The sequence below is a fragment of the Petromyzon marinus genome, chromosome 6, assembly GCF_048934315.1.
Source record: "Petromyzon marinus isolate PM22_M1 ecotype Great Lakes invasive population chromosome 6, UKy_Petmar_22M1.pri1.0, whole genome shotgun sequence".
Classification (NCBI taxonomy): Eukaryota; Metazoa; Chordata; class Hyperoartia; order Petromyzontiformes; family Petromyzontidae; genus Petromyzon; species Petromyzon marinus.
Window position 1 is genome coordinate 5,254,510 of NC_133672.1, and position 25,443 is coordinate 5,279,952.

The window sequence follows — 25,443 nt, forward strand, 5'->3', positions numbered from 1 at the left end:
TGGGGCTTGCCTAAGTGTACCATTACATGGGCACTGGGACAGTGACGGTTAACTCCTACTGACCCATCAAGTGAGGAGCAGTGATGAAACCAGCAGGTGTATAAAGCATTTTCTTTTGCAAACTCTGTTAATCTGCCAGTGGAATCGGTCTTAAGGATAAACAAGCTTAGTTTAATTGGTGTTCAAGTGTCAATCACCATGAATATAAAATGTTTAAGGTAGAAGAAATTCAGAATGCCTGGGGGATAACAATACACCAGCTCTTAGAGAAAAAACAATGCACACAAATTACAAATGTTTTTTTATTACATTTAAATGTGAAACTTCACGTCATGTCAGTTAATATAATTTAACATGTCAGTCTATACAATGTTTTTGCTGATCAAGATGCCCCCCCACTAATTTCAACACGCAGTGCATATGGTGTAGCAATTGCTAGTGTTCCATGTACAATGGGCCCTTCGTATAACGCACGTTGTCCTTGAGAATGGGATCGCCCACAGGCATGGTCTTTTTGAATCCCTTGTGCCCCCTTTTCCATATGGGCTTGGCTGTGCCCACGGCCCAGCGAGTCAGGTAGCTGCCAAGTGACAACAAAAACAAGTTGTGAGTTGCGTGCTAAAGTCGACAGCATGACGTTTCATAGGTAATGTACTCATACCTGTCAACCCCTTATCAGTGCCCACCTTATTCCAAACCAATTCAGACCTTATTGGTCACCCCGTGCCCTTATACATCTCGGCGTGCATCCTACAAAGTCCCACACAAGGGAGAAACACAAATAAACAAAAAATATGCCCGTATTGAAACGGCTATAACATGGGACCTTTCTTGCCAGTATCAAAGTATAAGAACACTGGTCTTACACTGGTTGAGACTCAGCCCTAAAGAAGGATGTCTCTGGTGTAGACAATGCATATATTACCAGAGCATGTTTTTGTTTGCATGTTCACAAGTATTGTGGTTAATGTAAACATGATTCCTTGCTAAAGGTTTCAGTTTGGTGTTTGAATATCTTAACACCTGTTTTATTGCCAGAAAGGGTAAAACCTATTCGTATGGACCTGAAAACTAAATTTCCCTGTACAAGAATATGGGTAAACCGTATGGGTTGACAGGTATGTGTACTGCAGAACAAAAAAAAACGTAGCCTGCACTTACGTATTGAGGCTCAATTTGGGCTTGGGAACATGGCCCGGTGGAAGCCTTGGCCTGTGATCTGGCAGGAGACCTGTGTTGAAATACAAGATGAACAGTTGTGTTTATATAACTGATAGATTACGAATGCATATACTTGCTTCAAAAAAATGTTAACACTAATATGGGACTACCGTTTGAAATGGAAAAATAACGATTACACTAACAAGATTACAAATATGTTCCGAGCTTCAAAAAGTCTGTCTCCACTTATTCGCCATCATTGTTAACACATGCCTGGAATCTTCTCCATATGGTCTCCAGAGCCCGGAGGCACATTTCTTGTGGTATTGTAAATTCTCGGAAGTGTTAACGTTTTTCTGAAGCACCCTGTATAGGGGAGCAGGGCTGTGCGCGTGTTCGTTGCATAAGTCCAAGTGCCCGTTGTTGTGTGTGCGCCCAATGTGCATCTGGTGTGCGCAATCCTCACCGGCCCTGTGCGCCATTTTAACGCAGACGGCCACCTTGCGATGCTCCTCCAGGCACAGGCCAGTGACGCGGCGTGGCAGCATTCCTCCATCGGAACGCAAGAACTGACTCAGTAGCAGCACATCCTGTATGCCAGGAAGAGACACGCGCGTCCATTAACACGCACCCAATGGTGCTCTTTCATGTCTTATTTTTTTATTGAAATGTCTTCAGGAGTGTTTTTTTATAATCTACATCTCGGTTGTATGTCGTTCATTAGTCCAGACTACATTTTTTACTTTTCAGTACATGAGGCAAGCTCAAGTTGTGTTTTCGACAAGATCTATATGATTTATTTTATTTTTCATACCTATGTGACTTTACCAAAAGAACCAGAGAGTACAGATCTATACCATATAGAGTATTTGTATCTTCTAACAATGAGTCACATGTGTATTATCCATATGGGATGCTGCCGTGGTGTAATGGTAAGCATACTATTTTATCATTCTTGGCGACTTGGTTTCACAATCACGTGTACCTGTGGCCCATGCTTACCGTGTAATCATACTTGTGCTTGACGTTCCAACGGCAGATGGGGCAGCCGCCTGCTGGATTGGGCGGCTCGTTGCCTGCTTGCTGTTCCACAATTTTCCCTTCCAACTGGGGGGAGAAAGTAAAATACCGCACGATAGCTGAAATGCTTCAACAACCATTGCATCATAGCTTGCCTTTTAGCATAGATTGTTGCACACAATGATTCGTTTTTTTCTCTCAAAATTCCAGTTGTGCTATTTGGTATGTCATCACACGAAAATTGGCATCCATAATTCACAGCAATACGATCGAGATTTTATTGGGAATGACAATTTGCTTTCACCAATTAACTGTGGACCCAGTAGTCAGCAATTTGACCTCCCGCATTAACTCCGAACGTGTGAAACGCTGGGTGTGTGTGTTGCATGAGCCAACATTTGTTCGTCGATGCAAGTGATTCAAACGATTACCGTTGTTGTGTTTCCTTCCTTGTGTTCATTAACTGCAAATCAATGCAAAACAACAATTAAGCAACACACTTTACTGCGATCTGGGTTTGCTCAATCTGCTGCAGTTATAAAACCTCAGGCTGTCCACCCGGGCTTTATCGCTCAAAATATTTCAGCCTGGTGAAATGGGTGTCAGCTCGAGAATGTCACGTTTAGGATCTGATTATCATGAGATCACGAATACTGTAAGAGGCGACGGTAAATAAGGCAGATGGGTAAACTTGATTTAAACGCAAGTGAGAGCCCGTTGAGATTAAAAGTATATTTTTCCCAAAGCAGACCTTGGTATTTAAAGCAATATGACACGTGATAAAAGACCAAACATCGGTATACATTTTTGAAATATTAAACAAACCAGTATACATTTTAAAATATAACTTGCTATATCACCTATACACAGGTTAAAATTAGGCATGTTTACAATCACTGTCCCAGAAATGAAATCGAACTTTCCGCTTAAGACCGACTGGGAGGGAATGACATTTTTTTTAAAAAGTAGGACGCAATATTGTTCTAGGAGCATCATGTAATAATAATAAAAAAAACATTTTTCAAATGTACAACCGTATTTTATCTAGGTACACAGGAATTGAGGCATGCATCACATTTCCGGGGTTGAAATGTAAAATAAAGCACGTGTATTCATTCTCCGCCACTTAATGTCTGTGTCAGATGAGACATGCGCAGGTGAGTCTTAGATGGAGAAACAATGCCATTTGTTTACAGTACTTCATCAGGAGGGGTGACTGCAAATTCTATGCGTAGCCTGGGGGTAGCCGTGCATTTGACCCCGTAATGAATTTCAATGCCCACCACCTCGTATGCTCCCCTTTCAGAGACGGTGGCTATGGAGGCACACACATTTTAGTTACTGAGGTCATCACGGGCAATGCTGTTTATGCCAGCACACATCCCCAACACTTCTTCCCTTCTATCGGATCCAGTAGCAGTGGCACCTGACCTTCAATGATCTGCTCCCGCAGCCTTTCCCTTGGGTGGTTACGGTATGGGTTCGACCCGGACAATCGGTTAATTCGCATCTATATCCTCCTGAATTGATTTGTACCGGTAGTACGTTGAACTTTAACTCCGGTACAATGCACAGTGTTGATAACGGACCTGGGCCGACTGAGAAAGTCTTGCTTTGGTTCTACCGCGCAGCGGAAATAGTGGCGACACTAGGCTCGGCCTCTCGCACGACGCTCGGCCTCTGCGCACCTTGTCGCAGCCCCCGCGTCTGCACGGCGCCCGCGAGCGAGCTGGGCGCGTTGGCAAGGCGGGAGGCCGGCTGCGGAAGGAGCGCGGGGACCCGGGCGCCTCCTCGTAGAGGCGGCGGCGGCAGCAGTAGCAGCAGGCGCGAAGCGGCCACGCCGAACACGCGCGCCGCCATTACGGTAGGGAGGTGGGCGGGGCAGAGTGGATGAGCGGGGTAGGAGGGGCGGAGAAGGTAGAGGGGTGGTGGGGGTGGTGAGCGGGGTAGGGGGTGGGCGGGGTAAAGCGGGGTGGGCGGGGTAAAGCGGGGTGGGCGGGGCAAACGGGTGGGCGGGGCGGGATCGCACACGGCAGAGTCTCCTCCACCAATGTCATCACCGCGCGGCCATAAGAAAAAAGGCGGACATCTTAAATTTTGACTTAAAGCTTACGTGACTGCAGGAATTCATATTCTTTAGGTCTTTCGGTAAAGTCATGTAGATAGAAAGAATAATAAAAGAATGAAAATAAATTGAATAAAGAAGAATAAAAATATCACTTTATTTTTTTTTCTATCCACGTGACTTTACCGAAAGGCCCAAAGAAGACGGACATCTTGGTCGGGGAATTGTGTGTGTGTGCGTGCGCGCGCACTTTAGTATGGCAAGGCGAAATTAGCAACGCTATACTTGGATGCGGATATCGACGCTCGGCCTCTGGTAAAGGCTTCCGTGTGTTGTGTTGCGTGAAAAGCTTATCGGACATCTCGACCGTCTATTAACACGTGAAGTATTTGCGGCCATCTTGGTTAAGGGGGAGCGCCATGTTGGATGGGGGGATGTGAGTTGGTCGCCGTGCGAGTTTGTACAGTGTTCATCGTGGAGGTTACTAATTGGCCGTGTCAGGGTGGTGGCGGGTTTCACGACACATTTATATGTAGGCGATCTAACCCCCCCACCAAAAAAAAACTTTATAAATATTTGGTCGCGAAAGCCCCCTGCGTGTTAAACTGGTTCCCCTGTTGCTAGATGGCTACGCAACTACGCACGCCGTGCCAGCAAGGTCAACGTTTCGTAAATAGCGACAATAAACAACACAGGACACTGCGCCAACAGCCACCGCTTTGTGTGTGTGTGTATTTATATTCCGTAACTTTTAATTTCGGCGCGCTTTGCGTTCTAACGCGCGCGGCACGTTAACTTCCTTCCGGATAAGTTTATGTAACTTTGCAAACGTACGGCGATCCACGATTCCCACGCGCGTTTCATTTCGCCGAATCTCTTCTCATGTTATTTAAATAACATGTTATTTATGTTACATGTTATTTATGTAGTTTACTGTAACACAAATTCGGTCACAGTCCCTGTGCTCGCTGTTACGTTGCAATTATGGCTTTATTTTTTGGTGATTTGGAAAACGTTTTTTTGGTTTGGACATGTTTTGTTTTGTTGTATGACGGAGTTAGACTGATGGCCTTAATCTAAGTTTTCTTGTGGTGGTTGTTTGACTTGCATCCCACTGGGATTTTTTTTGCACACAGCGTTTGTGTACGGTGCTTTTTTCAGGAATATTTTGCTGTGTTAATTTCCATGGATTTTCTGTTTGCAGTCACACATAGTCACTTTAAGATGTTTTTTTGTGTTCGTGTTCATGTTTTTTGTTTGTTGCGGTTGCACCAGATTCAAGAGCCGAATGGCTCACAGGGCTATACCAAAATAAATAAACTGAAATAAACAGGAAAAAAAACCTGAAACTCCGCGGAGGCTTCACTGAGAAGCCTGCCTCAAGTGTTCCGTCTTGCAGGCGTCCGGCTGTGGTCGATTCACACCGATGGCCCTCCTACACGCACTCGCCAACTCTTCACGCGATTACAACAATCCATTGTTGCAATGGATTGTTGCAATGGATTGTTGCAATCCAACTGGCTTGAATTCTTGCAATCCAACTGGCTTGGATTCCTGCAAGCCGATTGCATCGCTCCATCTCCTCGGGGGAACGCGACTACCAACAATTTTGTTCCATCATTTGGCTGCAGACTCGGTGGTTTGCATCTCGGCCATCGTCCCTGCCCAAAGCCCACTTACACTTTGACTTGTGTATGGACTAAAAACTAAACTTTTTGTAGTTTAAATATTGACTTAAAGTACTCTTTGGTTCTTTCGGTAAAGTCACGTAGGTTAAAAAATAAAAGAAACATTTTTTGATTTAATTTGATTATTTTTTATTTTTTCACCTACGTGACTTTACGGAAACTTCAAATCTAGAATATTGACTGAAAGCTTTCGTGACTGCAGGAATTCATATTATTTGGCTCTTTCGGTAAAGCCACGTAGATATCACGACGTTTCGATCGCAACACAAGCAATCGTCATATTATTGTTTCTATCTACGTGGCTTTTTGTAGTTTACAAGGTAAGGTCCGCTGAGCTACGTTGCTATTTTTAAAAAGCGACCTGGCCATCACAAAAGATAGCTCGGCTGAGTTGGCTTATGTTGAAAATTTACAACAGCTAAAAGATTCTTAAACGCGTGTTTCTAAATGTGGAGGGGAAACGCCGCAGGACCCAGAGGCAAATCCACGCGACCACCACGTGGAGAGAGACACCGCAAACTCCAAATAATATACAGCAGCAGCAGGCTTCAGGGTCGTGATCGAACCCACACGACCTCCTGTGTACCAAGCGAGGTTGTTAACATTACCACGGTGGCGAGATGTGTGTAACCTGTGTACGTTCTCGCATACATAGAATAAGCGTCTTTACTTTGACCGGAGGAATCCGATGTGCTATGACGCCCCTTTTTCACGGTCAGCAAGATACACCTAACAATCAAAAACTATATAAGAGTAAGATCGAGTAAGGGTAAGCACATCGATCAAATATAAATAATACACGGTCGACGGTGCCAGTGTAATTCCAAGAATGGTTCTTTATACCTCTGTGCACTATGCAGCGTTTTGTTAAATTTCCTTTGTCAATGGCCATGCGAAATGTCATAATAGGCCAAATATGACACGTAAGAGTACGTATTACATCAGGAATGCAAAAATGCACTCCCAGATTATGTGGCTGCTGAGATGTGTAAGAAAGTACAAAAAAAATGTTATATGGAGACACTGAAACTGAAAGGAACCGAATTAACTAATTCGGTCAATTGCATTACTGTTCAGGCTGCTGTTCCAGATGTCTTGTGCCCCCCCCCCCCAGTTAATTCTCGAAAACTTAATATTTTAAAGGTCTATGTAAAACAAAAATTATGAAAAGTTCAATTAATTGGGGGGGGGGGGGTCACAAAACATCTGGACCGCCCTGAACATGAAATAAAAAACCGGAATCGATTTCCGAAACGAACAAGGATTAAAGGGTGCGCGAATCGACAACGCGGGAATCGGCCGTAACGCAATCGAGGAATCGAGGAGTCTGCGAATGCGTCCCCCTGGCGAGGTGCGTGCGACTGAGTTTTCCTGGGGGTCTGCGAGGCTCGGATGCCCCCTCCCTCCCCAGCTTGCGCGCTCCCTGTCGAGGGGGGGTTTCACGGGAATAGGAGACGCCGGGACACCGAGGGGGTTTCTCCTCGCTGCTCACGGGAGTCCGGTGCTGTGGCGCTCGAGCAGCAGCGGTAGACGCCGGTGAGGTCGTGGGACAGTGAAGAGAAGGGGACTGTGGTGGTGGTGATGATGGCGGTGGTGGTGTTGTTGATCATAGTGGTAATAGGTGATATTGGTGGACATGGTAGTAGTGATGATGATGGTGACAGGTGATATTGGTGGACATGGTAGTAGTGATGATGATGGTGACAGGTGATATTGATGGTAGTAGTGATGATGGTTACAGGTGACATTGGTTGACATGGTAGTAGTGATGATGGTGGTGACAGGTGATATTGATGGTAGTAGTGATGATGGTTACAGGTGACATTGGTTGACATGGTAGTAGTGATGATGGTGGCAGGTAACATTGGTTGACATGGTAGTAGTGACGATGATGGTGACAGGTGATATTGATGGTAGTAGTGATGATGGTTACAGGTGACATTGGTTGACAGTAGTGATGATGACAGGTGATATTGATGGTAGTAGTGATGATGATGGTGACAGGTGACATTGGTTGACATGGTAGTAGTGATGATGATGGTTACAGGTGACATTGGTTGACATGGTAGTAGTGATGATGATGGTTACAGGTGACATTGGTTGACATGGTAGTAGTGATGATGATGGTTACAGGTGACATTGGTTGACAGTAGTGATGATGACAGGTGATATTGATGGTAGTAGTGATGATGATGGTGACAGGTGACATTGGTTGACATGGTAGTAGTGATGATGATGGTTACAGGTGACATTGGTTGACATGGTAATAGTGATGATGATGGTTACAGGTGGCATTGGTTGACTTGGTAGTAGTGATGATGATGGTGACAGGTGACATTGGTTGACAGTAGTGATGATGACAGGTGATATTGATGGTAGTAGTGATGATGGTGACAGGTGACATTGGTTGACATGGTAGTAGTGATGATGATGGTGACAGGTGACATTGGTTGACAGTAGTGATGATGGTGACAGGTGATATTGATGGTAGTAGTGATGATGATGGTGACAGGTGACATTGGTTGACATGGTAGTAGTGATGATGATGGTTACAGGTGACATTGGTTGACATGGTAGTAGTGATGATGATGGTGACAGGTGACATTGGTTGACAGTAGTGATGATGACAGGTGATATTGATGGTAGTAGTGATGATGGTGACAGGTGACATTGGTTGACATGGTAGTAGTGATGATGATGGTTACAGGTGACATTGGTTGACGTAGTAGTGATGATGATGGTTACAGGTGGCATTGGTTGACTTGTTAGTAGTGATAATGATGGTGACAGGTGATATTGATGGTAGTAGTGATGATGATGGTGACAGGTTATATTGATGGTGGTGGTAGTGATAATGATGGTAACAGGTGATATTGATGGTGGTAGTAGGAGTGATAATGATGATGACAGGTGATATTGGTGGTGGTAGTCGTGATTATGATGGTAACAGGAGATATTGATGGTGATAGTAGGAGTGATAATGATGATGACAGGTGATATTGGTGGTGGTCGTGACAATGATGATGACAGGTGATATTGATGGTGGTAGTAGGAGTGATAATGATGATGACAGGTGATATTGGTGGTGGTAGTCGTGATTATGATGGTAACAGGAGATATTGATGGTGATAGTAGGAGTGATAATGACAGGTGATATTGGTGGTGGTAGTCGTGATTATGATGATGACAGGTGATATTGGTGGTGGTTTTGATGATGGTTGTGATTATGGTTGAACTGTATTAGTATTCGTACATATGGTGTTGGTAGCGACGACAATGCATAGAGTGATAGTGATCACTGGTAATCATGTGATGGTGATTGTAGTGATCACTGATAATGCATGTGATAATTAATGATCCTACAGGGATGATTGTTATTGTATTAAGTGCAATGTTTATGTAATGATGATGCTGTAACAGGTGATGGTGTTGGAGATGACGGGCGATCATAATGGTGTGATGATGGAGATCACAGGATGTTGATGATGGTCGTGGTATAGCTGATGGTGGTGGTGATGGAGATGTTACAGTTGATGATGCTGAGAGATGACACGGGTGATGATGGTGATTGTTTTCATTATTTGATATGAGAATTGATAGAGTTGTTTATTTAGAAACGAAATTAAAGTATGTCATTTTTAAACCACATTTAGTCAGACCTGTTACCTGTCACACTTCAGGCTAATCCAATTATAGACACTGCACTGAAATACAGAAATAATTATTCTATTTATAAATCGTCTTTCATAAAATGATCTCCAATTGTGGTGCAAGACAAGCAGACAGCACAACGATAACGCGATGAACACAAATAATGAAGAAACGGCGAAATAATGAAATAAATACGAATATCCATTTGCTAAATTAGCCCAAAGTTAACTAAATGGAAGTGTATAAATAAGTTCTAAGGCCAGGAAGAACGTATCGAGGAAAACAACATTTTATTTAAAAGCCTCCAAGTACGACTCCCACCAATCTCATTGCAATAATTAAATGTGGCCTGTAACTCTCCTCTGTAAGATTATGGAGCCATCGCTTTCACCACATTAACCTGTTGAGAATAAAGTAAGAGGCTCATTAGAAAGCCTTGCGTTATCTATAAATGCATCCATGATTGTGTGTGGGGCATACAAAATCTGTACAGACGGACACGAATGGCACATCTCTTAAGCACTATAATTTAATTTTCCGCACACACTTATAGAATACAATTTATTGGATTACATATAATCACAGGGTTTCTGTTTTGTTTTACTCCTCCATTCAGTGACATCTATTTAAGGTAAACAGATTACGACATCCTGTTGGAGGAATTTTTTTCAAAAATGTGTCACTTGGCACCATAACGAGAAAGGAGAATGTTTTATTTGCATGAGTGCTTGGACACACGTCTAAATGGAAACTCGTTCACTGGCTCTTCACAGATATTTTTTGTGGAATAACTCACGTTAAAATGCATCTGGAAAATCACTGACATAAATACAAAAAAGTTATACCAAGTTTTAAAATAATAATCCTACTTCAGACCATGCCACTTTGGAGAACCATGATAGATGGCAGTTACATTAGGAGGCTTTCATCCAGCAGACGATAGATCATGGCTGATGACAATAACGGAGACCTGAGAACTTGATGGTATGTCCTTAATTTCTTGTCAAGTAAATGCATTGTTTTAATCACAACTCAGGATTGTGAGAGATTCTGGTGGCTTGGGGAAACCGTCCAGCAGTGGATCGACAGTGGTCGATGATGCTGATAATTACGAAATGCGGTTATGATCCAGCGAATGAGAAGAAATGGAAATCTGGTCTCGCATAAACATTTTATGAAAACATCCATTTTTTACACGCTTTTATTTAACTCACTCTGTTGTTGTATCCTCAAATCTTGTAACTCAATTTTAACCCACTTCCCAATGTGCTATCGACTGCAAACTTGGTATAATTACGTCATACTGATGACAATACTATATTCTATCATAAAAATATATATTTTAAAACAATCTTTCTACACGCTTTCTATTAACTCACTGTTGTCGTATCCTCAAATCTTGTAACTCAATTTTAACCCACTTCCCAATGTGCTATCGACTGCAAACTTGGTATAATTATGTCATACTGATGACAATACTATATTTTATCATTAAAAATCAAATCAATATTTTTAAACCATCTTTTTTATATGTTATGTTTCGGCTTGGGTCTAATTGTCCACGCTCAACTTACGTTGGCTGTACGTCAGCACGGTCCCCTTACGTTGTGGCAAGTTTCGGGGCCACTTCCTGGAGTCGTGGAGTTTTGCCATTACGAGTACGGTACATTTCATTAAAGCGTGTTTTTTTTTTTAAAGTTGTCTTTAAATATTACTTATCAAGTTTCACTACGCTGTTCAGACTTTGCCACGGCACAGATGTAGCGGGTTTCGTCGCTCTCTGTCAAGAACAATCGTGACTATGGAGGCGCTGTGTGTCTGCCTACTCATGCTTACCGACACATTCCTCAGCCTGCTCTGCCACTCTCGGCCAGCGCACGGCGAGGCAGCGCGTGCGGGGGAGGAGAGGCACGTGGTGGGGTCACCGCATGAGCCGTGAGAAAATAAACCACAGGGAAACTACAAACAGAGGACACGTGCGGGATTCATATTCACGATCTGGGGGGGGGAGGGGGGGGTTGGTAGTATGATGGATTTTGTTAGCGTTGGGGAAAGCGTTATGGGTAAGTGATAAGCAAGTAGGCATATGCATGTGATTATGGTTAATGTTAGTTGCAGAGTTATGTCAATGGTTAAGGACACTTAGAATTATCGTGAAGCCGTATAGGGTTTATAATCCTCAGTCTCTTAACCGCAGGGGTCATGGAGTGCCAATTTTGTTTTGGCAATCAACTCATTCCAGCTCTTGCTTTTTGCGATCTGCACATCTACCGCTGACCTACCTTACCAAAACACTGTTCGACATACCGCTCAACCTTGGGGGTAACATGTATAAGGTTAAGCTTGCTAATAACTGGATATAGGGGTAGAGTTCACTGATTTTGGTAGTGTTAGATTAGAGGGAATGGTTGTATAAGTAGGGTTAGATGAGAGAATTAGACGATTTAATACGTGTTCAGTTTTGAAATCGGTGGCAGATGTGGAGGCTTGAAAATATATCGTTGTGTTCTCTACAATTTATCCCTATTACTGCATTTTAGAGCAGTGTCTATATGCTTATTAAAGTGGTGAATTATAGATAGGGATAGACAAAAAGAAAAATTGCACCAATGCCATTTCATTTAGAGCCGTCAGTTACAGGCGAGTTATATTGATCATACATCCGTGTGCTCTTTTATTGCTGTGATGTCTGTCTTAAGGGCTACGCGTGCCTGTGTGTGTGTGAACGTCGGGTTTGCAAAGGTGGAATGACGTGAGGTTAACTTCCTCGTCATGCTCACAAATTCACAGTGTAACGGTGATGGCACAGAAACCATCGTCGCAGTCTCACGAGGGATTTTTTTTTTGTTTTAATGATCGAGCTGCAGGTATAATTTATGTGTAAATGGTAATCATCATCATCGAAAGCCATGAGGAGGGATAACCTTCATTAGGGCTTCCTTAAATCGTAGACATTAGAGGGTGAGGTTTTATTTTTAGGCGGTTTAATCTTCTCACACATGCAGTGGCATTGATTAACAAACATATCACAACGTTGACCATCTCGGATGTGTGCGTATAGGCTAATTTCACTTGCCCGTAAAATGCATGTTGGGCATGTATGTATGTATGTTGAACTTCTTTCGCACTGTACGTAGCCAACCGTGCTAAATAAGAGTTGCGAGGGAAGGACAACAAACTAAACAGTTCTAAAGAAATGAGTTTTCAATATAGATTTTAAAGTGCATAGCTATTATGCATTACTAGGAGCACTTCAACCTAATTCCTCTGTCCACTTCGAATGCATTCTTGTTCTTTCTTGTGACGGCAGGTTGCTCAGCAATGCGAATGTGGTAATGTCGAGCATGGTGAGGAGAAGCCTGGTGAATATCTAAAACTCTGCTAGCCACTGATCAAAGCGGGCATATGGCATCGCTATGCAGTTCGTGGTTTTGAGATCTGTGACCGCGGTCGCACTCTGGGCTATTCTTAAGAGCATTGAATTCCTGCGAGACACTGAGACACTTTGCGAGACGGGCTGTGAAACAGCCGAACGGGGGTGGTGGCGGCATGAGCCATAAGCGGCAGATTGCTTGAAGAGGGTCCTCGGATGTCGAGCACCTGGTTTGGGGGGCAGTGGGTGCATGTGCCGCTGGCGTAGGCTCCGCATATCCCTCGTGCCAGTGTCACCACAAAACCTAAGTTGGTCACGGCATTGTGCAGAGGCAGGGGAGGGCCCAACATTGCTTTGTTATAAATACATCAATTCACCCCTGTGCTTCGAAAAGGCTTCCGGTCAGAGGACCAAGCATTGTCCGTGCCCCACATAGCACCGCATTGCATAGGCTATAGCAGCAGCGGCACCACCATCACCTATATCATCGTCTTCATCATCACCTGCATTATTATCTGTATCACCACCACTTTCACCGTGTTTGATATTCTTATAGTCACTGTCATCTTTGTTATCATCATGTTCATGGTATCTGTCATCACTACCATCGTCGTCAGGATTTTCTATATTGTCACCAATATCATTGTGTCTAGCATCACCACCACCGTCATCGTTATCATCATCATTACGTGTATCCCCATTATCATTGTCATCACTTTCATTATTGCATCATCACCTTCATCATTGTCAGAATAAACATCTGCATTGTCATGTTTACCTGTTTAATAAAATTCATCATCATTACCTGGACCATCATCACCATCATTATTTGGTCCCCAACCATCCTCTGCTTTGTTAAGTGCCGTTTACAACAGTTTGCTGAGTGTAACTTCACTGTTGTGATCCAGGCTTTGACAGCATAGCAGTGCTGTTCAACACAATGCTGACCACAGAAACCCAGCGTGTAAATGCAGAAGGCATAAGAAGAACACACGGTTCTAAAACAAACGCTGTACTATCTAGAATACGAAAACAAACACAGGCCAATTTTCGGTTCAAGTGTAACGGAATTACAGGGTATGGGACACAGAAGCCGATGCTCACAAAATATATTGGTAACAATCGGGCCTTTCACATTTTCTTAACGTTCTTATGCAGCGTGTTGGAGTTAAAGATATGTTAATTCTTCACCGTGTTTAATACAGCTGCAGTGTTCTTGTAATGCTTTTACAGTACATTTTCCCAAAATTCATATTGATTGCTCTGATTATTTCCTTTGTAACAGGGCAAGTAATTCATTTTCCAGCGTAATTAAATGTGCACTAAAAGGCCGCTCATTAACTGGTGTAAAGAATAAATAAATCCGTAGCCGCTTTGTCAGTCCACTGCTGGATGAAGGCCTCTCCATGCCATTTCTATCGTGGGGAGTTGTGAGACCGTATTTCCCTATGCTGGTCATTGCAGGTGTTAATAGGGTGTTGGGACTCGCACTTGGGTTGCCAGGTCCACCAGGCCACCGCTTCATCCCATCGCTGGTGTAAGTGTGTTGTATATAAAGGCACAGAGGGATTCAATGAATGTATGCTGGAGTGTAAATATTTCATTTTCAACTCCTGTCCTCTTGACACAATTTCTACCCATTGCTTCTCGCTCCCGGGTCAGTGTCACATCCGGTGATCTGACATCGATTGCCCTTGTTTATTAAACTTCCCATTGATGTGCAGCGTCCTGGGTCTGTTGTGCATAAGTGTGGCGGAGTGCATCAAGATAAGGTGGCACGTGATGCTGGCGAAGAAGTGCTGTCATTTGTCGAGATGACGTATCGCTATGTATGGGAGTGGTAAAGTAGGTGGTTAGCACACTGCGCTACAAAGCTGGTAACCTGAGTTGAATTCCACCACACGGCCAACTTAGTGGCTATTATCTGAACCACTGCTGGGCCTCCCAAAGCTTGACTGAGCCTTAAATGAGTACATACTCTCTGGTTCTTTCGGTAAAGTCACGTAGATAGAAAAAATAATAAAATAACACGACGTTTCGGTCGCAACACACTACATCAAAACTGACAAGCAAATCCTCCGGGGACAGTGATATGTCCTTGATTAGTAAAACCAAGTGGGCCGAATTAAGTACAGCTGAGGCGGTCTTGCCCGTGAAGAGAAGCAGAGTCTCAAGACAAATCGTGCCAATCTATAAGTGGGTGAGTGATGGTGGAGATGATAGGACGGAGTGGAGTGCCCTCTTTATTGATTTTTGGAAGGCCGTCAAATCTGGGTGGTCTAGCAGCCGAAGGTTTGAGAGAGAGCTGTTTGATGGGTTCGATTAGGGAAGTCGAATTAGTGATGATTTTGTTGATTTTAGTAGCCAGGCTATTGGTAGGGTCTCTATTAATTTTGGTATAGCAGCCGTCATTGAGAAGGTCCTGAAGTTTGTTGTTGTATGTGCTTTTATCCATGATGACAGTGGCATTGCCCTTGTCGGCTGAGAGGATGACAATATCATCTCTCTTTTTTAATTTAGCGAGTTCAAAACGCTCGTACTTGCTAATGTTGCTCATGGGTTTATTGCTATCCTCAAGCATTCTTGAGGATAGCGATTTCAGATCTTGCAACGTCTGCCGGGATGTGTCCCAGACCTTTGAGGGCTACGTCGACCTGGGCAATGATGGCATCCACTGGGATGTGTTTCGGGGTGACTGCGAAATTCAACCCCTTAGCTAGTACTGATTTTAGGCTGTCAGAAATTGGGCTGTTACTTGATTGATAACAATCTTGTTAACATCTAACTTCCCCCCCTCCCGTGCCTATATAAAGCCACAGCAGCAGATCATTCTTTCTCGCCTAATGACAGACGCTTGTGTTGCGACCGAAACGTCGTGTTCTTTTATTATTTTTTCTATCTACGTGACTTTACCGAAAGAACCAGAGAGTATGGATTCCTGCAGTCACGAAAGCTTCAAATCAAGATTAAATGAGTACGAGGTGTTAATCTTATAAACTGCTGCCGCAACAAATTGAATAAGAGAGCTTGTGTGTTTATTGTGTGTGTATTGTATGTGCGTACGATTTTCATTGTTCACTTTTCCAAAAGCACTCTAGCCCGCTCTCATCCACTTCTTTATTTCATAATTTTGATCTCAGTCCACCACCAATGATTGCCCGAGGCGTAAGACCATGAGAGATGGTGGCAGCGGTGGCGGCTTGAGGAAGCCTTCATTCAGCAGTGGATGGATCATGGTTGATGACGATTTTGTCTTTGCACAGGCACCCAGGAGAGCGTGAGCTACTCACCTCCTTCGAGCTGCACTCTGGGACACTTCGTCAGGCGATCGGCTATGCAGGCGTACCTGCAGGAAAGCGTCTGCAGGGCCTGCCTGAGACACTCTCCTCGCCGCTCGCTGTACACCAGCAGGTGTGATTCAAATCACCCCACGCACCACACAAGGCCCACCTCAGGGAAGGGCACATACCCTCAGCTGGGCATAGACTACTCGTGTAACGATGCACAACTCCTCGCAGCGATTGGATGAATATTCATAATTTAGTCACATTTTTACAAATGCTTGTACCGTTTTTACCCTCGTTTGTATCGTTTCTTGCTTTTCTTTTTCGTCTCCTTGCGTACAGGTTTGTTTCACATCATTGAACACACCTACGCTGAGCGTTGACAATGGGTAACTAGTGATCGGCAGGTCTGAACTATCGCACGCGATATGTGGTAGCATGCAGCCCAGGTCTCCAGTGAATTAACAGCAACAATGCCGTAAAGCCTCGTACACACGTGGAGGCTTCACAGAGCGAGTTTATCTCATTTCACCCGAGTGATACCGTTGGCAAATACGACTACACAAGACCAAGCGAGCCACTCGTATTTGTCTCGGCAACCCGATGAAACAGTTTGTTGACGTGACAGTGCCCGCCAGCCCCGCCTAATGCCAGCCTCGCCTGACGTCAGACATGACTTATCCAAACACATGATCAGACCCGTGCCAAATAATTTCCACCTCAACATTTTGACCCCTGGCGAGCGGTCAGAACTTTCGTGTGCAAGTCGCGGCGATTGATGTCGGGGCTCGTTAACGGTCGGCGCCGACGGCTGCTGTCTGTGTGCACGCGTGCGTGTGTGCGTGTGTTTATGTTTGGGGATGGCGTGGACACTGACCAGGATGTGCCGACAGTCGCACTACGAGGTCCTGGGAGTGGCTTCCAACGCATCCATGGAGCAGATCAAGGGTGCATTTTTCCAGCTGTCCAAGCAGGTCTCGTCGCACACCGCCTTCTCGACGCCCCCTCCCACACTTGGAAATATTGGGGTTTGGCAAATGTGCTGGCTGATATCGCCCACATCCCAGGGACATTGTGCCTGGCTCTTGTGTCGGGATTCCTAATCAATCAGTGCGTACGTGTCAAAACCTGAAAGATCATAACACTTTAAAAAAAACATCGTGCAAGGGAAAGCATATTGCGTTGGGGAAAATTTTAAATGAGCTCAATAAAGAGTTTGCTACTGGTAACTTAATTCGAACTGTGTGAAATCCCTCTTAGTTTCAAACATGTTGTTGCAGGGGGGACTGCCGCTGTGTGCCATGTTTATTAAAGAGTCACAGCAACCACGGCAAAGCGCTTGGACTCCCTGTTCAGACCCAGTCTCAAGGCCTTCCCTTCTGTTATGCCTACGAGTAACTGTCTCAGTGAAGTGTCTTCACTCGCACTTTTACCAGAACGTCATCTCGGTCCCCTCCGACTTGTGGCATTCCACCCTATTAAATGCTCTGTGGGGTTTTTTTCAACCTTTTTATGCACCAATGCCGTGGCGGTGGCAAATGAGAATTGAATAATGCCGCCACGTCAAAATACAATCGTTTCATACCATATTCCAAATTTACTCTGGTAAGTACCATGCAACCTGTGTTCAGATCACCTCCACACCAGAAAAGGGCAACTTATGCAATGCAAAATAACCCAACATTAATTGTGGGAGAAGTACATTGTATACCGTAAAATGTGTCCATTGTTGCCTGTGTCATAAATGCCACTAATTGAGAACTGCTGCTGTCTCTCTCTGTGCACGTTGCTCCCAGTTTGTACAGCGGCTTGAAACTTGAGTTTCATCTAGATGCCACAGAAATCAAAATTGTATCGTGATATCGATGCAAAGGATTTATAATGATAAGATTATGGCTGAAACAGACATCGAACTGTTGTGCAATATCCGAATTTGCGTACTGATTTTGGCTTTTATAGAGTGTGAGCACTCTATAAAAGCCAAAGGGAAATGTCACGGCAGTAATTATGCGGCCCATGGAAAGAGCCTCAATGTCAGACGATCTAAAATAATTATTGGCAGCTCATTGAGCGAACACGCACTCGTCCGAGGGCTCATTCATGCATTTGCAGGAGGGGCACGACTGGCACCCATGTGTGTTTGTGTGTGCGTTTACGCACAAGGGCTCGCTTGTGCATGAATGTAAACCTAGCTTGTGCCTCCTCAAGGGCAACTTGGCCTGGAACTAAGCACCAGATGTCGATGAGTCATCTTCGGCATCATACGTTGACCATTGTTCTCTGTACTCAGAGCTGACATCAATTCGATGGATGGGACCGCACGTCACCCCAGTTCTCCAGTCCCGCCGTTGGCACCCAATGCAGTGTTTCTCCATGAACTTGCCGCTGCCTACCTCTCCCCTCGTATCTTGCTATACTCTCCTATCTAGTCGCCAAGGCCTCCTGTTGAATCGTTGTCAACCTCCACTCAATTTGGAACTCCCCCCATTCACCTGTACTGTTTAGTCCCTGTCCCTTTTTAAGTCCAGGCTCAAGACTGGTCCAGGCTCAAGACCTTCCTCTCTTCTGCCTATGCCTAACTCTTCTCTGGAATATATACCGTATATGTAGTACCGTTTACACGATGCGCGTGCCAAACTGTTTATTCCTAGGGCGTCTTGAGACGTAGTTGACGCTATATAAACCAATGTTTTACCGTATTGTACGGTGCGACAGGAGTGAGGCTACGAAGGCAAATGTGTCTATCTGTGTTGATGTGCAGTTGCATCCGGACCGCAATCCGTGCGACCCGGAGCTGCACGGCCGCTTCGTGAAGCTGAACGAGGCCTACACGGTGCTGAGCAAGCCGGTGACGCGCCACCAGTACGACATCGGCCTACACTTGTCGCAGGCCCCGACGTCCCAGCCGGGGGGGCGCCCCCCCAAGACTTGGCCCTTCCAGTCCCCTGGGTTCACGGAGAAACAGAGATACGCGCAAAGGTAAGTCCGTGTGGTGGCCTGTCCAGGCAATTCGTATCCGAATGAAAAAGATGGGTCAACGTGGGAGGCCGCACCATGGTGGGTTGTGAGGACTAGGAAACCCCGCACTGCAGATACACACGGCTTAACAAGGGGGCGTTTGCGTTTTGCGTCATTACAGCGCTGAGTGGGAGCGTGACCGGATGTACTGGGAGCAGTTCCACTATCCAAACCCCGAGCAGAGCGCGTTCACGCACAGCAAGAGCTACCAGCGCAGAAGTCGTCTCATCGTGGGCGGCTGCCTCCTCTTCATGTGCCTCAGCGTGGGGCTGCACTACCTGGGATACCGGTGCCATGCTCACACCTGCGCCACTCGCTAGTTCACTCATTGCTCACCAACGTATTCGCTTGCACACCTTGTCAACCTACTTGCTCACTAGATTGCTCACTTGGACGGCCACTTAATCACTTGCTAACTGACGCGCATGGCAACTGACCTATTTATTCAATCGCCACAAACATAGCTTACTGACCAACTAATTTACGCACTCACCCACTTGCTTACCCTTGAACTCACTCACCAAAGCAATCGTTTACTTACTGGGTCACTAATTCACTAAATCAACACTTCATTTATCTATTCACCAAACCTCTCACTTGCTTACTCATTCACCTACTCACCTACTCATGCACTCAATCAATTCCCCCATCTCACCAAACCACCCATTTACTACTCATTCACTCGATCACAAATTCCACCTGCACACCCACTTACAAGTTTAATCCATTCTCTATATCTCACCATCACCGCTGTTATGGTGGTGGCATGTGGTGTTCATCGATTGATGCTCGTGCAGGAAGCTGGGCGAGGTACACTCACATTTTATGGACGAGCGCGATCGCATCAACACCGAGATCTACGACGTGTCCAAGGAGAATGCCCGGTGAGCCAAATTGGCACGGTGCCCACACCACCACCACCACTGCAAACGTGACCATTCGCACGCCCGCACACACGCGCCCCACACGCGCCCGCACAAGCGCCAGCGTGCGTTCGCGCGAGCGAGTCTCTTTTGGCACGCGTCTGTGTGGGCGAGCGTCGCGGGTACGCCGTGTGTACGTACACACGCTTGTGTGAGTGTCCCTCTGAGGAGTGTTAGTGGAGTGGTTCGCACACTATGCTGCCAACTCAGCAACCAGAGTTCGATGCGCACTCACAACCAATAACTGCCGAATATCTGTACCAGTTCTGGGTCTCCCCTACGTCGACTCAGCCTTAAATGAGTATGTGGTACAGTGTAAAACCATCAGCACTGGGGAGACCAAGGCGGCCGGGTGTGGTATTGCCCACTTACCTCCTCATGTGCCGTGCCGGCCTTCATAGGCACTCGCAACCTGCACTTGCCCCGGCAGCCTGTTAAATGCTATACGGGGATCTTTGCCTTTGTGTGTTCCTGTGGCGGGTTTCGCACAACGTGCGCCTACGTGCGTGGGCGAGTGACGAGGTCATGTGAAGCTTCGTGCCTGCCTCCATTACTTACCCCCATGATGGTGATAGCTTATATTTTGACACTTACACGTTAGGCTAGGGATATTTGTTGGCCCGTTTAAGATGTGAGTTAGTGTTGACATTTCAAGGGTGAGCGTTACACCAGGAGTATTTTTAGTCTTTGGGGTTTGGTCAGTGTTTGCGACTGCATTTAGAATTGATGGTAAGTTCACGCGTATGTACAGCCCTTTTATTCTATCCACAGCTGGATGAGGGCTTCCCCATGCCATGTGAGTCATGAGGGCTATTTGGCCATACTTCACCATGCCCGTCAGTGTCTTATTGTGATGGTGGTGCAGCATAGATGTTGGAGCAGAGTACAACATTATTCATTTGTATCCACTGCCCTACGCTGACAACATAGCCCTACGAGAGGACCGCATTCGAGATGGCCACATTCTGGGGAGATTTGTCAATAGGCAACGTTAACTCACGGTCATTGTGTCCCAATTACATTGCTCCCGTTTTCTGTACAGCAGCCGTTAAATAAATTCATATTTTGCCCAGTTATAGTTCAGTAATCACCAATCCGTGACCAGTAGGTGGCAGTGGGTAATTCTAAACATTATTTATACCGTGATAGGTGACCCAAAAATGTTACCCAACTACCTAACTGATTGATATTTCATGTCATAGTCTATATATCCCTCGATCATGTGGTTTTGATTCAATCAACAAGATGCTATACTTGTTAAGCTGCAGGCAAGGATTGGCGTGGGGTGGTATAAATAATTATATTAATGATAGGAATGGAATCATTTTGATCCCTCGCAACTTAATCACAGCAGCCTAAATCCCTCGTAACTTAATCACAGCAACCTAATCACTTGTTGTGATCAAGAAAGAGGTGTGATTCGATCAAAGAATACATTTTCTTGTCAACATTGTGGTGAATGCCGACGCCTCATGTGGCTGGAAGGGTCACGTAATCGCCATTGCCTGCATTAAATACGATTAGAAAAACACCCATTCTTACACGTGAGAATCGTTCCCGTGTATCATGAGTCTCGGAATCGGTGTATCGTTGCACCTTGAATGCCTGGGTAACATTTTCAGTACATTGAGTGCACGTGGATTTGGTAAAGGCATAATGTGTATGATACACTATGTCACATGCTTTAGTTTCGAGTGACTATATATGATACCTATGATGCCCACGGTTATATTGTGTTTTCCTAACGTTCAGTTTGTGTCCACATTTGGGGTGCAGTGTGAACGGAGTGGAGAAGCAAAATGAGATTCTGCGACAGAAGTATACAGAGTTTGCGACCAAGTACCGCAAGGAACACAACCGCAGGGCGGAATAAACTCGACACGCTCCAGCCCCAAGTCGAGCCAAGCCACACCACTCTACGTGACACCACGGCGCACCCCGTCGCTCTTTATTTCACAGTGTTCCCAGTGAACATTTTATACCCTCCGGACGTTGAAGCGCTGCAGGATTAGAATGCTGCTGGGTACTGAAGATAAAACCGGAGGCATTTGAGTGTTTTGCTCGCGAATTGTACGGTTTGTTTTACAGTGCGGTTTCGGTGTTTGATGTGTGACTTTTCATCCACGCCCGCATCACTCGAGTCAGTCGGATGGCGCACGCGCGGTGGGTGTCGAATATCTGGGGCAAAACCCAGGTGTTGCCAATCGTACATTGAACGCTGAACGCTCAACAGTTGCCTCCTGAATACTCACTCTTCTCTCGTTACTCCCCATGGTAATCGCTCCCCACCGATGCACTTCACGTTTGGGTTTTTCTGCCCAAATTGAAGACTCGGTTTGACCAAACTGACTTTCATCCATGCTGTGTTTCAACCACCATATTGAAAGTCTAAATAGTTATTTTTGTGCTTCAGTCCTGTACACTGCTCCTCTTTGAAATTCCCTGCCATTGTCTCTTTTCCCAAGCTCTTATGATAACCTTGCTCGAACTCAAGAAACGTGTTACACTCTTATCTATTACACCTCCAATAATGATATCCATTGCTCGACGCTTGCCATTTCGGGCCTTAGGGCCTGTGCCCAGAAACCTGATGAAAGAAAAAAACGTCGGTAAGCCCTATCCAAAACACGTTTTGGTAGCCCACAGAGCGCAGCGTAATACTTTGTTAAACGGACAAGCGCAGCGCACACTTTCGTTTCTGTTGCAAATGTCATCACCGCCCCAGTCGCTATGTCCATTCCTCAACGGCACGGCCAGCACGGGGCGGCGAGACTACACCGTTGCAACACCCGGTGTCACGTGTCCTCGTGGCTTTTGTGAAGATTTTTTTTCGGTTTCATACAACCCGGCAGGGTGAACTCTCGCACAGCGTTTTCGCGCGAGATGGCCAACGGCCTTGTGGCCACACTGCGGTAGACGGAGCCGTTGCATCTGAAACGTTACTAGTGTCTGGGCAGATCGTGCGGTTCTTTTGTGTCGAGCAGAATGCTGTCTGCACCTTGATTTAAGCAGGAATTGCCATGTTCCAGAGAGTGCTTATTGAACCCAACGAAGTTTGTATTGTAGCTCTACTCGGTGAAAAGGCTTCAAGATTTTATTTAAAACCAGGAAAAAAGCCTGTCATCAATAAGTGAGAGCTATAAGCTACAGCAGATTAATCGGCGCCATCATCGGTGGCAAAACATTCGTCTGGGAATTGATCTAAATAACTCGGGCTCTGTTTTAAAAGATGGTTAAAAGGATCGTCAGGTTCCAACCGTCTGACTGGCCTTTAACCAAATACACAACCGCGATGAACTGCACAACTTTAAATGTTTAGTCTCGACTCGCACTCACCTCCATGGCGGGAGCAGTGAAAGAAACATAGAGCGTTGAACACCCCTCACTGAGAGAAGCGGACTTGAAAGGACATTTGGGCACATCCAAGTGGAGCTGCGGTTACTGTATATTGCGGCATTTAATTGTCCTCGTTTTTAACTGATCGCTATGCAATAGAAGAGACATTTCTGCCCCAGGGTTAACGACAGCTGGGTAATCTTACACTGGCTGCGGTATACTGTGAGCTACACTGTATCATAGTTTTACCAAAGCAAGAACCAGGGTTTGTTCAACTTTGCAGGCCACATTATTCAAATGGCATGTGCTGGCGGGCCACGTGTACAGATTGTACGATGGTACTTGGCATTGAGAACACTAATATGTACCTCTTGGCTCCATTTCTCTCTAATTTACAACTCTCTGATCTATTATCATTCTTTCAGCTCACTAATCAGTGTCTCTATGTCTCAGTGACGGTCGTATCTCGTGGTGGGCCACAGCTCAGTGGGCCACTTTTAAGATCCTTTGCCGGGTAGATCTGGCTCACGGGCCACCATTTGAAGAACCCTGGCATAAATGTAGGCGGTATCGCTAAAGTTATAACAAACTTAACGTTGCCTTAATGAGTCAAATAAAACTTGCACCCTTTAGCAATACAAACCATCTCGCCAGCTATTCCTGAATTACACCATGTAATATGGATTTTTTATTGATAGGACCTATGAACCGCAGATTTCCACGAGCATTTATTTGGTGGCTAATGGGTCCTTTCGAAAGTCACTTAAGCATTCATTGCTTCGGGGGAGGGAGGGAGGGAGGGGATGCATTTTAAGTTTTAAACTTTTTTTTTAAAGCAAAGTCAAAAGCTTCGTTGCACTATGCCCTTCACGTAATGTAATTTAAAGTGTTTCATTTAGACTTTTGTTCGGCCGTGTCATCGTAACCACCATTGTCAGAAGCGACAATTTGAGAATTTGTCGTTGACTCGCAGACCTCGTTCGCCTTGCTTGGTGTATGCGGTGTTCCAATGTACGTATGTGTATATATTAAATACATTATATATGATGGAAAATGTATAAATCCAGGCAATATGCACGACGATATGGAGTCTGTTGATTTTTCCATGATGCTGCATGTGGCCCCGTCCACCAAAAGGAAGATAAACTTAGTGCCGAGTGGCTTTCAAACATTCACCGCAACACTCCAACCCTCAATCACCGAGCCTCAAGATTGACTAATTATTTGTGATTGATGCAAATTATCTGCAAATGTTATCTTCAGGCAAATGAAACAAAGACTGGATTCTTGGACTCGAATCTTTCACCCTTGATCGAGAAATATTCTACATTGTAGCATGAATGAGTCGTGTCTCTGGGTGCCTATTAAGGCCAGCACAGCTTACGAACCGGCGGTGTGGACAGTACTACTGCTGATATTTCACGTTCACACACCACCAGATACTCATTTAAGGGCGAGTCCATCTAGGGCTGACCTATAACTGGATATCTGTAAAAAACTACTTTATAGCTCATCGGATTCCTCAAGCATAAATACATATTGTGATTGTGATAACCGATAAAGACACCTAACCGCCACTAGTGTGGCCCGATATTGTCCCACAGTGTGCAGACCCCACTGCACCACCCCTCATTTCACCAACAACAACAAAGATGCCATATTAATGGAGCTTACAATTTTATTTTGGGATTACATGCAACGTGTATTGAGCATTGTACACGCGTGAGCGCGCAGCCGCTAATCGTGCTAATCGCCGAGCAGAAGGTTCATCGTCAGCCACACTCCTTCCAGCTCGCTCGCACCACGAGCTCATCATCTCGTCGGCGCACGACGTTCTTTCGTGGCGTGACAACATTTGCATTACTTTCAAAGTTATTTCTGTTCATGGGACATTGGGCCAGCGTTTCTAGAGTTGCCGGGGATC

The 25,443-nt window shown here is 45.2% G+C and overlaps 2 protein-coding genes and 1 long non-coding RNA gene across 6 annotated transcripts; 2 read left to right on the forward strand and 1 right to left on the reverse strand.

The window, feature by feature from the left end:
• Nucleotides 1-288: 288 nt before the first annotated feature.
• Nucleotides 289-4,087, reverse strand: MRPS18A (mitochondrial ribosomal protein S18A). The gene is made up of 6 exons (XM_032948638.2): nt 3,870-4,087; nt 2,613-2,644; nt 2,164-2,268; nt 1,628-1,751; nt 1,162-1,231; nt 289-580 (listed from the first exon to the last, which is right to left on the reverse strand). Exons 1-6 carry the CDS (start codon nt 4,039-4,041, stop codon nt 436-438), a joined length of 648 nt encoding a protein of 215 aa, XP_032804529.2. The 5' UTR covers nt 4,042-4,087; the 3' UTR covers nt 289-435.
• A 120-nt stretch (nt 4,088-4,207) lies between these two features.
• On the forward strand, nt 4,208-24,602 carry LOC116939802 (dnaJ homolog subfamily C member 4). Of its 4 annotated transcripts, none has more exons than XM_032948635.2 (7): nt 4,208-4,561; nt 16,222-16,369; nt 17,123-17,216; nt 19,004-19,221; nt 19,382-19,549; nt 20,058-20,144; nt 21,960-24,602. In XM_032948635.2, the coding sequence occupies exons 2-7, from the start codon at nt 16,293-16,295 to the stop codon at nt 22,054-22,056; spliced, it is 741 nt and encodes a 246-aa protein (XP_032804526.2). In that variant the 5' UTR covers nt 4,208-4,561; nt 16,222-16,292; the 3' UTR covers nt 22,057-24,602. The 4 variants fall into 4 exon arrangements, with proteins under 4 accessions (XP_032804526.2, XP_032804528.2, XP_032804527.2 ...); XM_032948637.2 differs by lacking the exon at nt 4,208-4,561 and adding an exon at nt 4,590-4,682; XM_032948636.2 differs by lacking the exon at nt 4,208-4,561 and adding an exon at nt 7,170-7,285.
• LOC142923519 (uncharacterized) lies at nt 7,477-11,084 on the forward strand. Its single transcript, XR_012940790.1, has 2 exons — nt 7,477-8,374; nt 8,410-11,084. It is a non-coding gene; the product is annotated as an uncharacterized LOC142923519 (long non-coding RNA).
• Nucleotides 24,603-25,443: the final 841 nt, after the last annotated feature.